Source organism: Parasteatoda tepidariorum, chromosome 5 (assembly GCF_043381705.1).
Source record: "Parasteatoda tepidariorum isolate YZ-2023 chromosome 5, CAS_Ptep_4.0, whole genome shotgun sequence".
NCBI lineage: Eukaryota > Metazoa > Arthropoda > Arachnida > Araneae > Theridiidae > Parasteatoda > Parasteatoda tepidariorum.
Window position 1 is genome coordinate 55,565,347 of NC_092208.1, and position 16,892 is coordinate 55,582,238.

The following is a 16,892-nucleotide window of genomic DNA, read 5'->3' on the forward strand; positions in this document are numbered from 1 at the left end:
TTATTTTGTAGCTGTTCCGATATGCACTTGTTCTTTTTAAAAATGAAACCTGTTATATAAATAACAGGTATCTCAAATATGGCATAATGAAACAAACAAAAACTTGTGTAAGCTTTAGCTAGTCACAAATGGCTGGAAATTTCTGGCAGAGTTCACATTTGTAAGTTCTATTTATTATTATTCTATGATTAAGCAGCCACTTAAACATTTCAATTTTACTAAACTTTTAACCTTTAATTGTTTTATTACTTTTAAATTTAATATATTTTGTGTTGAATCCTATATTTATTTAGTTTTTCATTTGTTTGATTCTTGAATTTTCAATTTATTAGTTATTACAAGCAAAGTTGTTTTATTAAGCAATCCCAATGTAATTAATTGAGGGTTATTTTAAAAATTTCTATTAGAATGGAGACGCAAATTTATAAATTTGTAAAAATTATAACGATCTTTTTTTTTTTAGAGAGTAGAATTGGATGTCCCTTTGATTGGGCACTGAATATAAGAGCTTTTATTCTAACAAAAATCTTGTATTTTTTCTATCTCTATTTCTTACTTTTAAAAAATTTTACTTTTAAGTCATTTTCCCTCTTTTCTGCAAAAAACATGAGAAATTGCAAAAATAAGAGGTCACCCAATTATAATATTGGACAGATCACGACATCTCTAGTTACTTTAAATATTTAACCAGAGAAACTTCTATTAATCGATAAAGTAAATAAAAATGTATATATATATTAAATTTATGTTTATTTTCTTTTATATTTATCATTCCAAACTGCAAGCTACAAAATCTTTAAATAAGTTAAGTTATTTATGGGCAATTCCGTTGTTACAGATTTAATTTCTTGCATTGTAGACTTGCAGGGGATATTTTTGTATCATGATCTGTTGCGCCAACTACATTCATCAAGGTGCTAAATAGATTTTGAACTTAAAAAATTAAAAAAAAACATGTAGATATTTGCACGGGGATGGTTATGAGTTATATCCTTCGAGTTGGTCCCTTTTTGTGTTTTTGTTTTTAATTTTCTCGCAGGCCTCTGCATGGAAGTTGCAAAGAGTTTGTGATTATTCTTCCACAGATCATGGTACGGAAATCTCTCCTACCAGTTTTCTGGGTGTCATTTATATTTACTCCAATATTTTCTAACATTTATGAGACCAATCTATAAGAGCTGAAGTTAGGTACATAAGGCTTCAGCAGATGCTAGGTACGTAAATATATAGACTGTAAAAGATCGACATTTGTAAGAAAATAGACTGTCTCTATAACAGAGAAATCCGATCCTTCAATACTCCGAACAATGTGGCGTCTTTCACATTTTCCACACTGCGTAGTTTTTGCTAACGTCTGACTATTACATTTATTTGTATGTAAGCATTCTCTTTTCTAAGAGGTGTTGAACATATACCATACTTTATGCTTATTACTATTTATTATATATGTTTATTTTATTGTTTAACTCATGCTTTATTACTATTTATATATTTTAAAATAAAATTGGCATTATTATCATAATTGAAGAATTTTATCCTATTGCTTTTCAGTCAACAATGGCTGCTAGATCGGCAAGATTTGCTACGAGAGCGCCACCATGATCTTCAAATTTTTCCAGAAGAAGAATATCAAAAATTAATGATTTTCTTTGCTAATTGTAAGTGTTTAAAATATGAGTTATATTTTTTCATTTATATGGAGAAAATTATTATTTTATTTATTGTAGTATGAGTTAGGATTAATTCAGTGCGGGTCCGAGGAGTAAGCCGGGTAAGCGACTGTTTAGGGTGCCGAGTAGATGGGGTACCAAAGTGTGATAAGGCTAGATTAAAAGTAAAAGCTTTTTATGATCTTATTTTTTCCCTTTCTAAAAGCTTTTTTTTTTCTCATTTGCTTGTTAAAAATAACAGTTAAAATACACTTATATTCCAGAAATGAAATGTTGAAATATATATAATATTTTGGCAACCAAAAAACCCTACAAAAAGTGTACCATTCCTTGTTTTATCTCTTTTTCATTTGTGCTAATGATATCCGGCCCTGTGATAATTTACGATCTGCAAATACTGATTTTTTAAAAAAAATTCGAGAAAATCCTTTTGTTGAGGGAGGAAATCGACGTGACTTTAGTAATTTTCAGTCTCACTGTATTCTAAGAAATATTTGTTTTGTGATAAGAGGTGCCTTTTCTTTAAAGATGTCTTGAATTTCCTACAGCACTGTGCTTTTTACGAAAGCATACATCCGAAATTTTTATTAATTTCTCAAATTTTAAAGTATATCAGCAATTGCAGATTAAAATTGCTCTTAGATTCATCTTTAAAGTTAACATTGAATTTTGCCTGATAACGCAAGACCACATTATGCTAAACAATCTGTGAAAAAAATGATGAATTGGTGTTGGAGTTCTCCAATCACCCACCATATTTGCTTGACATTGCACCATCAGATCATTATAATTCTGATTGATACGATATTTTCTGCGTGACCAAGTTTGAAAATGTGGATTATTTTCAAAAGGCCTTCATATATTTTGCTCACAAAGCAATTGGTTTTTAAGATTTTAGCATTTAAATTTTCTATGTTAAATGTCAAAAGGTTTCTGATGACTTGGATAATGCAAAATTAAAGCCTGTTAACTCTTTCTTGAATTAAATGTCAAAAACGACACTATGTTTCGGTCTGATTGATATTTTGCACGCTGTTTTGTTTTACTATTTTCTTAGTAAAAAAATTATAAAAATTTTGCAAAGTGAAACACCTAACTTCTTGATTAAAAGTTCCATTCACCTCAAAAAATTAAAAATTGGAAATAACAGTTGACTTGTTTCGAACACTCTTATAACGCTGTAAATATTCACCCAGAAAATAAGAGCCTATTTTTGAGCGTTCGAAACATGTCAATTGTTATTTAAAATTTTTAATTTTTTGAAGCAACTAAAGTTTGTAATTAAGTAATATTTTACCTCTTAAGTTTTTGGGATTATTTATTTAACTAACTAACTAAATAAATTAATAATGAAATTAATTTCTTTCAATTTCTATGAAGTTTGTTGGAAGAGTATAACACATAGTTCTTATAAATAAATTTACTTTAGTACTTTACATAGTACTAAACATAGTACTTTAAATTTGCATAATGAAATGAAACTCAAATAATGTCCTGACCAATATTCAAACATTTGAAGCAAATATATGTAAATTATATTAACGATGGTGGGAAGTAAAAATATATTTTTTGAATTACTCACACACCAAGATATTGTTTAATAAGCTTTTTCCTGCAATATGTTTTAGCAGTATGCTTCAATCATTTCTAGAAGGATTACAATACATTATTTATTTTTAAGCAAAGGTTATTGAATTTACTTTTGAAAACTTTAGTTCTATTTGCTGTAAATTATTTTTCTACAAAAATGTTTCTAAAAAAATTAAGTTATATAAAGTATCTTTCAAAATATGCCTTTTATTTTAGTCATTCAAGCAATTGGAGAACAACTAAAAGTTAAGCAACAAGTTATTGCAACTGCTACTGTCTATTTTAAGAGATTTTATGTCAGGTAAAAAAACAAAATGTTTATTTGCATGTATGTGTACAGTGTGAACAAAAGGACTACCATGAATAACTTTGGATCTAATGATTAGATCTTCACGTTCTAGGACTCAATCTTAATGGTTTGAGGGAGTGACCTCAAATGTGTTAATTAGTGCCGACGAAATTTTTAGCTGAGAAATCAGACATAAAAACGTACTTTCTGTTTTTTTGCAACCCCTTTAGATTTTTGACCCCCAAAATATAAGGGGTAGTCGCAATCTGGAAAATATGGTCTTAATAGTTTTTACAGCAAAGAGCACCGAAGTTTGAACCTCTTAATGCTAATTTTACTTTTTGCATATTTCGTTATATTTTGAAAACTTTTTAAGCAAATCAAAAACATTTTGCACACTATTATAAAATTCAATTATCCATAGATAATTTCATGCAAAAAAGAACTTTTATGTATTATTTTTTATTGTTATATTTAATAATGGTTGAAAAAATTTTGAATTGCGAGGTATGAAATTTTTTTGCATCATTTTAAAGATGGTAATTTTTCATGGCAAAATTTGCGCAAAATTGGTTAATAGTTCCTGAGAAATTGAATTTCGAAAAAGTCAAATATTTAAATCACTTTTCTGTATAATTATACCCCTGACTCAAAATAGTCCTGGAAAAATGTTTTTTTTTTACAGTTATTTGTAATTTCCCAGACCATAATAAAAATTAGCAAAAAAAATTCTGCATTCATTCTAGTAATCTGCATCTCAAAAATATCTTTCATTAGAAATTTTTGAATTTTTATTCGGAAGCTAAAAGTTTAAAGTGTGTACTGTGTGATGTTTGAGAATTTTCTTGATTCCTGTATCAAAAAACTCTTTTTGATTTTTTTGGAAGGAAAAAAATATTGTGAAAAAGTAACAGTTTTAAGAGAATCAATTTCTGCCTCAAAATCACTATTCATTGTTTAAGAAAAATCAACAATTTCATTACTTACAGATAGACAGCCTGTCATCAAATGTGATGTAATCATTATTGCTATTTTTTTCTGTCTCTGACAAGTAAATACTGTTGTCATTTAAAAAGCATTTTAATATTTTTCTAACACAAACTAGCAATATTTTTGGCTGTTGTAATAATTTGTTAATAGGATTTTACTATTCATTAAATAGAGGATTTTGCCTTTATTCTATTTGAAGAAAAATTTGTTAAATCATAAAATTTGTTTCTTGGGCTAGTTAAATCTTGTCCCTATTGTTATAGTAGGTGTAAATACTTAAGTTAGAAGGCTTTTTGAAATTAAAACCTACTGTAAGACGTATGATTACATCAGAGTTCTCCCTAGGAATAAAAAAAGGCAGGGCGCTTTCTCCCTGAAAAGGGTGCTTTGAGTTTTGAAAGCGCACTCACGTAACATTGTAAATATTTATCCAAATGTGTTATATTATGTAATATATGACTTTTAATTTTTAAATTACCTTCTCATACTATTTTATGAGTGTATTTCAAAATGTTCTCTCTCTTTATCAAAAAATGATTGAAATTTGTAGTTTATAAAAACAATTAAAGGCATGCTAAAAAGCTATCTCTGTTCATTATTTTTCTCCCAAAAAAATAAACTAACAAAAAAAAAATTTATTAATTGATAAATTTGAAGCTTTTGTCTATAATTTAAACTAAAAATTATGAGAAAATGCATATTTAGAGGTGCATTTTTTTAAAGGGTATTTATTTGAAAAATAGTTTTAAAATCAATTGAAAAGTTTATAAATATCCTCTCCTCCCATAAAAAGATGCTTATAAAAATGTAAACAGTTGAGAATAATCCTTTCAAACTAAACATTTGTAATGGTAATCAGAATTACACCTAAACAGATAATTTATCCAATGTGTTATTATTTAATCAGTGAATCAATTTTTTTTTCAATTGGAGTATGAATAAAAAGTCAGTGTTTTTAAGAGATGTTAGCTTACTTTTTACAAAAAGGGAAAAGAGGGTACATTTATCGGGATCAAAGGATAAGCAAGGCAGGCTGCCCTTCAAAAAATGCTTAGAGAGAACACTGATTATGTTATACTTAAATTACTATATTTCTCAGGGTGCATAGCGCTTGTAAAAAGTACTTAAAGGTGCTTTTTGGAAGATTTCATTTTTAAAAGCTTTTAAAGGTGCTTTTTTCAGCTGGCGTTTTTAAAAAGTGCTTTTTTTTCAAAATTTTTTTTTTCTTTCCGTGATATCTGTCGGATCCCCTGCATTTCACGAAAAATGGGGTGTTTGCTACGTAATCATTCACACTGACTTCATGTCGTACCCACATTATGACTTGCGCACACTCGAAACTAAAACCCGAGTGCTCCAATTCGGATAGAGTCACATCCTTATTAAATGTTTTTCTTTTTAATTTATAATTTTATTCTTGTTTATTTTACTTCTAACACTTTTTTGATGTAGGGGGTAAGGGTACTTTTGTTCTGAGTTCAGAGTCAAGTTGAATTCACTCGGTGATGTGGGAAAGTACTGATTGTTTCGGTTTACGTCCGTTTCTTTTTGAGTTTTTTTTTTTTTAATGCTAAAACTATTCATAAAAAGTTTTTGTTTTTCATTAATATCATTGATTCAATATAAATTTTTTGAGTGCTTGAAAATTTTTTAAAAAGTGCTTATTTTTGATTCAAAGATTTGGCTACGCACCCTGTTTCTGTTATCATATACTAAAATATATATTTTTATGTTTTTAGAAATAGCTTGAAGTGTATTGATCCATTGCTCATGGCTCCTACTTGTATATTTTTAGCTTCTAAAGTAGAAGTAAGTATGCATAATTTTAATATATTGAAATGCTTTATTATTCATTATGTTATGAAAACTAGTTCAGTTTCATTAAAAAAAAATGCTTATATTACCTTATGTTTGTTTTAATTTAGGAATATGGTGTTATTTCAAATAGTCGTCTGATTTCTACTTGCCAAACTCTCGGTGAGATACATAAGTTTCAATCCCGTCTTTGTCATGCTATTGTAAAAGTTTCTTTTTCTGTGATTGTTGTTATATTAATATTTTTTCATTTTTTTTAGTAAAGAACAAATTTGCCTATGCTTATCCCCAAGAGTTTCCTTATAGAATGACTCATGTTTTAGAGTGTGAATTTTATTTACTTGAAATGATGGTGAGTATAAATTTTATGCCAATTTAACTATCACTTTTTTGCATTCTTTCTTTCGGCCAGTATAATTGGTGTACTAGAATAACAGATGTTAGCATGTTATTGGGACACAAGACTTCAAAATCTTAAAATTTTTGAAAATGAAATTTTTTTGTTGTTAGAAATATGAAGAAAATCAATTTTAATCATGTGGTGTCTGAATTTTTTTGATACGATAATTTCTCAACAATTTTAAAGCTATTTTGCTAAAAAGAGGGCGTGGTCCTTTTGAAGTTTTGAGAGCTATCAAGTTTGTTTACGTTGCAGCTATCAAGTACATTTTAATTTTTTTTTCTGTTTAATTTAAATATTTCTATCAAAAATATTTCAATTTGTATATTGTAACAATGTTTGACCCTGGACATGATTGTCTTGCTGCTTATCTGAACCACGTTGTTATTTTTAATGAGGCTGCCTGTCACCTGTGTGACAAGAGTGAGCCCATTGAGAAACATCACCTTCATGCCTGTGCACTGATACTTCCAGATATTGAGAAGCTAGAAGATTTTTAGGGCAATAGCCTTCTATCTCTTGGAACTTTTTGTTTTTCTTTCCTCTGTTTTTGTCCTGTACTTTGCTCATATGCCCCAGCCATTGGAAATAAAGAAAAAAAAATTTTTTTTTTGACAGCATCATATTAACTTTAAGCTTATTTTTGTTTACATTTTCGCATTTGATTATGTTTATTTTTTTGCGATGTTTGCTATCCTTTTCGAACTTGTATAAAATATTTTTTTTCTTTTCTTTTTTTTCTCTTCAGTTTCATTATGCAGTGACCTCTCACCTATACATCACCTCTTTTATGCACCTTTTTCATTTATATGTCGATTTTTATAGGTCCCAGTACATTAGATAGGAAAATAATGATAAACATCCTTCGTTTATGTGTCGCTCTAAAAATAAATTTTTCAATTTTGCGCCGAAATTTTAGGCTAACATTTAAATTTTTTAATCCCTTAAATATTTTTTCTTTTTTAAACAAATATGTTTTAAATTAAAAATGAAGCAAATAAGCTATCCTTGTTACAGATAAAAAGAAATATATGTTGTTAGATCCTATTGAATTTGCTTCCCCCTGTGACCTTTTAATTTTTGCTGTTTCTGGAAAGACATTCTTTCTAGAATTTTGAATAGGGTTAAAAAGTTTTCATTGAATTATGGATTAAATTAATTCGTGATGGCATAAATCAATGTCTTGCCCCTCTAAAAAGAAACTTTGCTATTGAAAAAGCAAGGATGAGATAAAATTAGTCTTCTAATGTTTCTACTTCAATTGTTACCACTGACATCAATGCTCTAAATAAGTCTAGAACTCAGAAAAAACTCAAACCATTTTTTGATGTAATGTCAAATATTGATGCATTTTCATTCAGCATAAAGAAAAGGTTAATTAAATTTATCTTTATTCTTACTTTTAAATTATAAATTTCCATTGGCTGTTTATAAAGTAATTTACTATTCAATAAACATATTCCAATTATACCCATTTTAAAGTTTATTTAAATACAAATAAGCTTTTAAAACTATTTAAATCTGTAGTTCAGGTTCTATGAATCATGAAGGAGGACTTGTTCTGTCAAGAATAATTCAGAATAAATAAATTTTTTTTGTTTCCTCATCTAAATAATTTATTCGTCATTTAAAATTTAACTGAGAAATCAGGTCTTAGTCTATAAATTCTTGAAGATGATGAGTTTGAATAAAAATTATGATTTTAGGGATTCATTGATTAGTTTGTTATAATTATTTAACAATTGTAATCATTTTAAATTAAAAATATTAAATACTTTAATTATAAAATTAATTTTAAATCAAAGTTTGAAAATTGGAAAGTGTAAAATTTTTTTAAAATTTAAATAAAAGTAATTCCAAATTGTTTTTCCTTCAAAAATTCTGTTTTGCCATCTTTGAAAAATGTCATTGCCATCTTTTTCATGTGATGTGATAAATCTCTGGTTATTAAATTTTAATCTTAATTTTGGAATTTTATTTCAAAAATTAAAGTTTTTTTTTCTCATGTAAGTGTTAATGAAGATGGATTAAGTGTTAATCAAGAAGTGTTAATCACAATGGATTTAGCTTGCAAATTATGGTTATTAAACATTTATTTCTAACTGTACTAATATTTAATAAAAGTTTTCTTAAAAACCTTTAGAAATTTCAATTGCTTTGTGTTTGAAATTTTTTTTTTCAAATGAATTTTAAATATAGTAAATTACAAACTATAAATTTTTGGAAATTGAAAAATGTGTATGATGCAATGTTTGTTACATTTTAATGAAGTTATGTGAGTGAAACAGTACTAGTAAATTAAAAACTTAAAATTCATATTAAATGCTATAAATTTTTTTTTAATATGATTATTTTGTTGTATAATTTGTTTTTTCTTCCTAAGCATTGTAACTAATATTTTCATCAATACTTTATTAAATAAAATCAAGAAGTGTTGTCTTTTTTGAAAATAATTTATTTATGCTTTTCATGGGAAAATAAATTAAATAAATAAATAATTAATTTATTTTAACTGTTTTCCAAGAATCTATATTTTTCAGCTCTGGAATGACATCACCCCATAACCATTTATAAATACTATTTTTGGGATTAGTGGCTTTTAAAAAAAATAAATAAATAAACGAAATCTAAATCTAAAATGGTATGAGACCAAAAAATAGATCATTTTTTAATTTATTATTTCATTTAATATTTTTTATTTTTTTTATCAAGCATTTTATGTTTATTGAAGCTGTAATTTTCACATATTGTTAAAAAATTATTTTGTAAATTTTTTGCATTTTTTAATTGGGAGTAAAATTAATACTTCAGTATGAAATTTTATTAGGACTGCTGTCTAGTGTTATACCATCCATACAGGCCTCTAGTGTATTATGTAAAAGATATCAAAAAGGAAGAAGCTCTTTTACCTATGGCATGGTAAGAATATGACCATTATTCTTTCTTTTCTATCTTATTTAATCTTTTTAACTCTAAGAAATTTAACACCAAAAACAAACAAATTTTTTACGGCAATAATATCACATGGTTTAATTTTGTTTTATATTAAGTTATTTTTTATAAATAAAAAATTTTTTATGTATAAAAAAAAGCTTATACTATGTATCTCAAACTTTACTATTTTTATTTATGTATATTTATTATATGTGCATTTTGTTTGGTAACTTGTACAAACCTAAAATTTTATTTTTATTTATGTTTTGATGTAATTTGGCTGGTTTTGGTTCTTGTTCCATGAAACTCTGCTGTTAATTAAATTTTAAATCACTTTAATATTTTTATAAATGACTACATTAATATTTAGTTTAATCTAACAATAAGGTGATAGAATTTTTGTATTCAGTTAGAAAATATAGTTAAATAGTTTTTTTAAACAATGAACTTTTAAATAAATTGTTACAGTTATGTATAAAAATGAAAACTAGACATTTGTTTGAAATTTAGAACAATTTAAAGAGGTATATATTGAAACACTCATAAGAGAGGTAAATATTGTAACACTTATAAGAGACTAGAATATTGGATATACATACTCGTCAAGTTTATAGTATGACATTTGCATGCAAATTACAGAAATAACGAATTAAATGTTTTAGTTGCAAGTTGAAAAGCTGTTGCAGCAGTAGCATATAATTCATTCAGAAAATGGAAGACCTTTCCTTATATGAATGAAAAAGATTTTTAAACATTCAAAATGTAGAATTTTTAATCTAACAAGTCATTGTATATAATAATAATCAAAATAGTTCGTTCATTACAGATATGATAGGTTTCTAAGATTCTTTTTTGTTTAACTTCTAGGAAAGTGATAAACGACAGCTTACGAACTGATGTTTGTCTTCTTTATCCTCCTCATCAAATTGCATTAGGTATATATAAAAGTTACATGAAGTATAAGACTATTTTTATGTAATCAATATAGTTTAGTTGTTTTTTTCTTGCACTTTTTTCAACTTTATACTTACAGACTTTAAAAAAATTGTTTTTAACTAATTACAATTTTGAATTTCATAAAATAATTTTATTTTATTTTTTTTTCTCAATGTTTTTAGTAGCATATAAATTGAAAATCTTGAACAGTATTTACTTTTCTATTTTGAAATTTATTAATTTCTTTAGTATTTGTATATATCTTTATTTTATATATTTGTTATATCTTTCTTTAGTATTTTAGCATTGTGTTTAAATTTATAGAATACTTTTTTGACTCATTTTTGTTCAGAGTTCTAAGTTAGGTAATACATTCTTTCAAGACCTATAGGGCCACTTTTATGAGTAGTAATGATGTGTCAAGAATAATAGTTCAATTATTTCTAAATAGTTTGCAAAAGAAAAACTGAAATATATTTTACATTTAAAAAAAAAAAATCTAAGTTTTTTAACCGTCTAAATGTATTTACCATCGATAATATATTACCATGCAAGCTTTGTTTACCATATTTTAAAGTGAGATTTCTCTTTTATGTATGGTAAAAACTAAATTCCTGATTTTTTAAAATAATTCATTATATCCCTGTACATTTCATTCATTCATGATCTCTTTATTTATTTATTTTTTGTAACATCAATGCAATATGGAGACAAATCCTGATTTTTCCACCCAATTATAAACTTATTTTGATTTGAAAGGCAAAGTCTTGAATTAACTTTAGCTCTGATTACTAATCTTCTTATAATATAATTGAATTAGTCTTATTGTTAAATAGAATGTAGCTTATAGAATATTGATTAATGTTCACTGAATATTACTACAGAGAATTATCTAAAATGCAGTGGAAATGTAGCATCTCAATTGCAACAGGTTTCATAATTTGCTGAATTCATCCAGTGGTTTAATTTTTTGTTGTTGCTTGAAACTTTGATCTTAGAGTTAAATAAAATGACTACTATTTTTGATACTTGAAACTGTGGAGTCAGAAATGACTATTATTTTTGTTTACTTTATAGCTTGTTTACATATGGCCTGTGTTATTCTTGGAAAGGATTGTAAGCAATGGTTTGCTGAACTGAATGTAGACATGGAAAAGGTATTGAATGTATATATATATATATTTGATTATTTAGTACTATGGTACCATGGTTTGGTAATAGAGCTTAGCAAATAATGTTATGAGTTAAAAATAATTTTTTTTATACCTCAGTCATTCCTTGACCCTTTTAATATGCAGTATAAAAATTTCCTATAAAAATAGATGCAGTTAGCATTTAAAATTATTTTTCTTACTTACTATTAATTAACTTAGAAATAAGACATATATAAAATCTTTACAATTAAAATAAAAATATAAATGTGTGTTTGCACAATGAAAATATAAATGTGTGTTTGTACAATGAAAGTATAAATGTGTGTTTTATATTTTCATTTTTATTTTAATTGTAAAGATTTTATATATGTCTTATTTCTATTTTATGTAAAACAAATTTGGTTTCAGCTGCCTTGTGCGCTTTTCCAATTTGTTTCAATGTGTTTATTTACCTCTTATGTATCGAAATTGACTTCGTAAATTGAATTGATTTTATGATTAGATATTAGTTAACTTACTAAGTTACAAATTTAGTTTTTTATTTATCAAACAAGCAATCAAAAAAAAAAAATTTTTTTTTTTTCATAAAATAAATTTATTTAAAATTGCAGTTATTTTAGTATTATTTTATGTTTGAGCAAATGTTGTGTGGACACCAAATTTTATTACAGCCCAACCTTGATCCATTGTTCCTGCATTTAATTTTTTTATCATATCTATCATACTTTTTTAATGGTCCCTCTAAATATTAATAATAACAATTTGGATCGTTTTTGAAACTAGCAGATTTCCTTGTCTGTTGTTCAAAAATTATACCACTATATATTAAAAGACAATCTGTATTTAAAAAAAAAACAGTTACTTCAGATGCTAATGATGAAAATGTGGATTTGTTACAGGTTGTGTAAAAAGTCTAAAATAACAGGTTTTATGATGATTTTGTATCAGTTGAAGAAAATGTTGAAACTTGTGTTCTTGTTGGTTCAAGAAATGGTTGTAAAAGCTGAAGAAGTGCAAAGTGATATCCACGAAGACTGAATTTAACGCAATCAATTAGAGCAAATATTAACAGAAGGCTTTAAAACAATGAGGGATTTCTTGCATTGACAGGAACTTAAAAAAAAAAAAAAAAAAACNAAAAAAAAAAAAAAAAAAAAAAAAAAAAAAAAAAATTAAAAGCAATCAGTATCTAAGTTCCAAGCTTTTTAAATAACTTAATATACTTATTAATATTTCTTTTGCATTGTAAATATTTTTGCAGAAACTGCATAATTCTTTTAATTAAAATGTTTATATATATTGTAAGTTTACTACTTAAAAATTGTTATTTTAAGTTGACTTGTATTTCTCGTTTTTCTGTATCTATCAATGGATGGTTCCTAGAGAAACAATCGATCAAGGTTCTACCGTATTTTAAAAAGTGTACAAATATTAAGAAAATTCAATATTTGTAGTTTATAAATTTGTATTTTTTCTTCGTTTCTTAAAAATTTACAAAATATATTATTAATCATCATCATCTTCAACAATTATCAATTCACTTCTGCGTAAAAGGTTTCTCCAAACTTTTTAGAAAAATTTAATCAGTTGCTGAATTAATTTTATTAGATTATCTTGTTTGTGGTCATTTCTTAATCATATGAGACCATGAGAATAATTGTTGAAAAGGTTTTAAATCTAACAATCATCTGCTTTTTGAACTATTTGGTGAACCCACTGCTATTTTAAGTGTCTTTTTCTTTCATATTTAAGTTTTTTGTTTGCTGTCTATATTTATATTAATAATCTAAGTGTTCATTTATTAATTTTATGTTTTTTAATATTAAATATATTATGTTCCACGCATATATATGTAGCTTGTATATACAAATTGCAATCAAACTTTAAAAATTGTGCAATGAGTACCTCTGACTTTATAAATATGTAATAATTTATTTTTATATTATAAAAAAGCTAAATAATGAAGCATTTTTTACATTTAATTAATTCTATTTATTGCTTAAACCACAGTTGTTTATTTCCCATTTTACATAATGGATAAGAATAAATTTTATTTTATACAATTTGATTTCGTTTCAGATTCTTGAAATTACGAGACAGATTCTTTCTCTTTATGATATGTGGAAGCAGTTTGATGAAAAGAAGGAAGTACCTGCTCTTCTTACTAAAATTCCCAAACCAAAGATACAGCCTACCAATGTTACCAGGTATTAATGTTTTTTGAAATGCCAAATGTGTTGAAAATCTATAGAAATAATTTTTCTTTCGTTGGATTTATGTTTAGTGGTAGTATATATTTTAGTGTTTGTATGACAGTGCTTTTCTGATGAAACTTCATTATAGGTTTTTTTTTCCGATGAATTATTTAAACATTAATTTTAAAAATATTCAGTATTTTTAAAAACATGTTTTTTTAATTATGAAACTATTTTAAGTTTGTTAGCTGCATGAGAATTGACTTTTATTCTATCTTTTTTTTTATATCTTGTATACAAGTTACGGTAGAACTAGTACGAGGAATTTATTGAAACTACTGAATTATTTTAATTTTAAAATAAATATTTGATAACTTTTTGCTTAAAACAGTAATAAAAAATAGTTTATAATTTAATCGTTAGTATATTCCTTTTATTAGTTTACAATAGTGCAGCAAAAGTACAAAAATGCTTAACAGTTGTTATTAAAATGATTTTCTTCAAAATTAAAGGTGCAAAAATGAAACTTGGAGTTTCTTTACTGAACAGCTTACTATGAGTGTTCTATTGGGCGACAAAGTAAAATTGCAACAGTGGAATAAGGAATAGAACTAATAGACGTTTCCAGGGTGGCCACCCACCTGGAAAACCTTGAAAACCTGGAATTATCAGGGAATTTTTTTATACTGGAAGAAACCTGGAAATATCAGGGAAATTTGGATAAAAACCTGGAAAAATCAGGGAATTTTAAAGAAAAGATGGAAATTTTTTCTTTGATAATTTTTTTAATTTCACTAATTTAAATTATTTACTAATTTTCTTAATTTAAATTATTTCATCCATTATATCCACTTTTTTTAACGGAAATGTATCGCCAAACAGTTGAAATATCATCAATTTAGCTATACTTTGCTTGCATCAAAATTTGCTCCATTACAGCTGTTAAACTAGAATGCCACATAAAATTCTCCTACTGTTGCTAAACGAATGCAGAAACCTTTGACCGCTATGGGACTGTGCAATTTAGGAAAGATTCTGGTGTAGGTGGAAAAAGATTTAGGATATTAGCTTCTATTTTTAAATACTGTCTTTGGGCTGAATCCATTTATGGCTCAAGTTTGTTCCGATGCTTTGGTGGTAATTTTTTTTTCTATTTTGACAAAATGTTTTTGTATTTTTAACTTTATAAAATTCTCCAAAAATTAGTTGGTTATAATTTGATAATAGATTTTATATTGCACTCTTTTTCTGAAATTTTTTCTCCTCCCATTCAAGGAAATCTGTGAATTATTTTTTTTCAGCAAGCCAACCAATCACACATTTTTTTACCATCGCTGACAGCAATGTTTGTCGATAAATCGTTACAATTGTTGCATTAATGCTAATTTTTTCTATTTCATTTTAACCTTTTATAACATATTTTTAAAGAATGGTTTTTTTAAGAACCAGCTATATATTAATATTTAATTTTACTCTTTTGTTGGTCAATATATGATTTTTGATTCAAAATTTTGTACCAAAACATTTGAAAAATAAATAAAAAATCTTGGCAAATTGTCAAAATAACATTTTGAATAAAATATTTTATAATATGGACACTTTTCTTGTACACATCCTACACTTAATAAGAAAAAAGAAACAAGAACCTGGAAATTTTAAGATTTTTATCTGGAAAACCTGGAAAAATCAGGGAAATTTGAAATCTGATTTGAGTGGCCACCCTGGTTTCTGTCGTGATAAAAGAAGTACTCTGGTAGTACAGTGGGTAAAGGCATCACTAACTCTGCTGGAGATAGTGAATTTGACCTTTACAGCTGACTAAACAACTAGTTTGTATACAGCAGCAAAGTGCACGCTAATCTGTTGTGTTGGTTGTGGTGTGGAAGTTTGGAAAGAGTAACAGCTTAGGTGGAGGCCATGTTGTCCGATTGGGATAAAAATTTTGTAGCGTTCCTTCCATGATTGTTAAAAGATAAGAGCCCGTAAAACGGGATTAGGTGTTAGGCCATGGTTGAGTGGTGTGTGTTGTTAAAAAGAAATGATTGCTGAAATGAGGGTCATACTAAAGAGCCTAGACTTTATCTATACTATATCCATTTTTATAAACATTATTTTAGCATTATTCTGACATTAGTGACCATTTCTATTCATTGTTACCAACATGAACAGCTAATTCAGATTGGATTTGCAGCTATTAAAGTACAATTCGGTCGTGTTATGATTTTGAACCCAATTCATAAAAAACGGAACTCTTGGATCAATCATCGGGACGAACTGGAGACTTTTTAATGATGCATTTAACGGAGAGCAAAACCACAAAAACCTACCATGCTTTGTCTGATGACAAGGGAAGAAAATCCACTATCCTTCATTAGGATTTGATGGGATGTGAGCGTAATATTTGCCAAGCTATCCTGGTCTGAGCAAGTTGAACTTAATAAGTACCTTAATAGTTTTTTTTGTTCAAGGTGGTGAAACATTATAAATGAGTTTTAATGAAAGAGGATGTTCATAGCAGTTGTGCTACTCTCAAATAAAGAAAGCTATTGAACTAGTGACATTTGAAGCTAAAAGTAAACAAAATGCTCCCAGTTCTACTCACTAGGAGAGAAATTTATTTTTTAAATCTTAATTGGGAAAAGAAATCACGATATAAATGTTGATTCAGTTTGTTAGGTTTTTAGCAATAAAAATATAAATAACATACCCTTTATCCCTGTGGTAAAGATAAAAAAAAATCATAAAAAAGTTGTAGCTAAAAATGAGAAGTTTATTTACTGTATACCTATTACCAATATATGAAAGAAATTCTTTTTGAAGAAAATTGTTGAATTGATAGGTTTCTAAAATTTATCAAATTATTTCCTTTCTCTGATTAATCATAATAATCTTCTAATCCAGAGTTTTTCTTATATATAT

General features: G+C 26.5%; 1 protein-coding gene across 2 annotated transcripts in view; it reads left to right on the forward strand.

Annotated features, from left to right (window-relative positions):
* The window catches only part of LOC107447667 (cyclin C), a 24,980-nt gene continuing 8,088 nt past the window's right edge, over positions 1-16,892 (forward strand). For both annotated transcript variants that reach the window (XM_016062639.3, XM_016062638.3), the window contains exons 1-10: positions 1-160; positions 1,552-1,658; positions 3,477-3,561; positions 6,279-6,348; positions 6,465-6,516; positions 6,615-6,706; positions 9,582-9,673; positions 10,556-10,623; positions 11,702-11,781; positions 13,858-13,985. In XM_016062639.3, the coding sequence (XP_015918125.1) occupies positions 129-160; positions 1,552-1,658; positions 3,477-3,561; positions 6,279-6,348; positions 6,465-6,516; positions 6,615-6,706; positions 9,582-9,673; positions 10,556-10,623; positions 11,702-11,781; positions 13,858-13,985 (806 nt within the window). In that variant the 5' untranslated portion in view covers positions 1-128. The remainder of the gene's footprint in view (positions 161-1,551; positions 1,659-3,476; positions 3,562-6,278; positions 6,349-6,464; positions 6,517-6,614; positions 6,707-9,581; positions 9,674-10,555; positions 10,624-11,701; positions 11,782-13,857; positions 13,986-16,892) is intronic.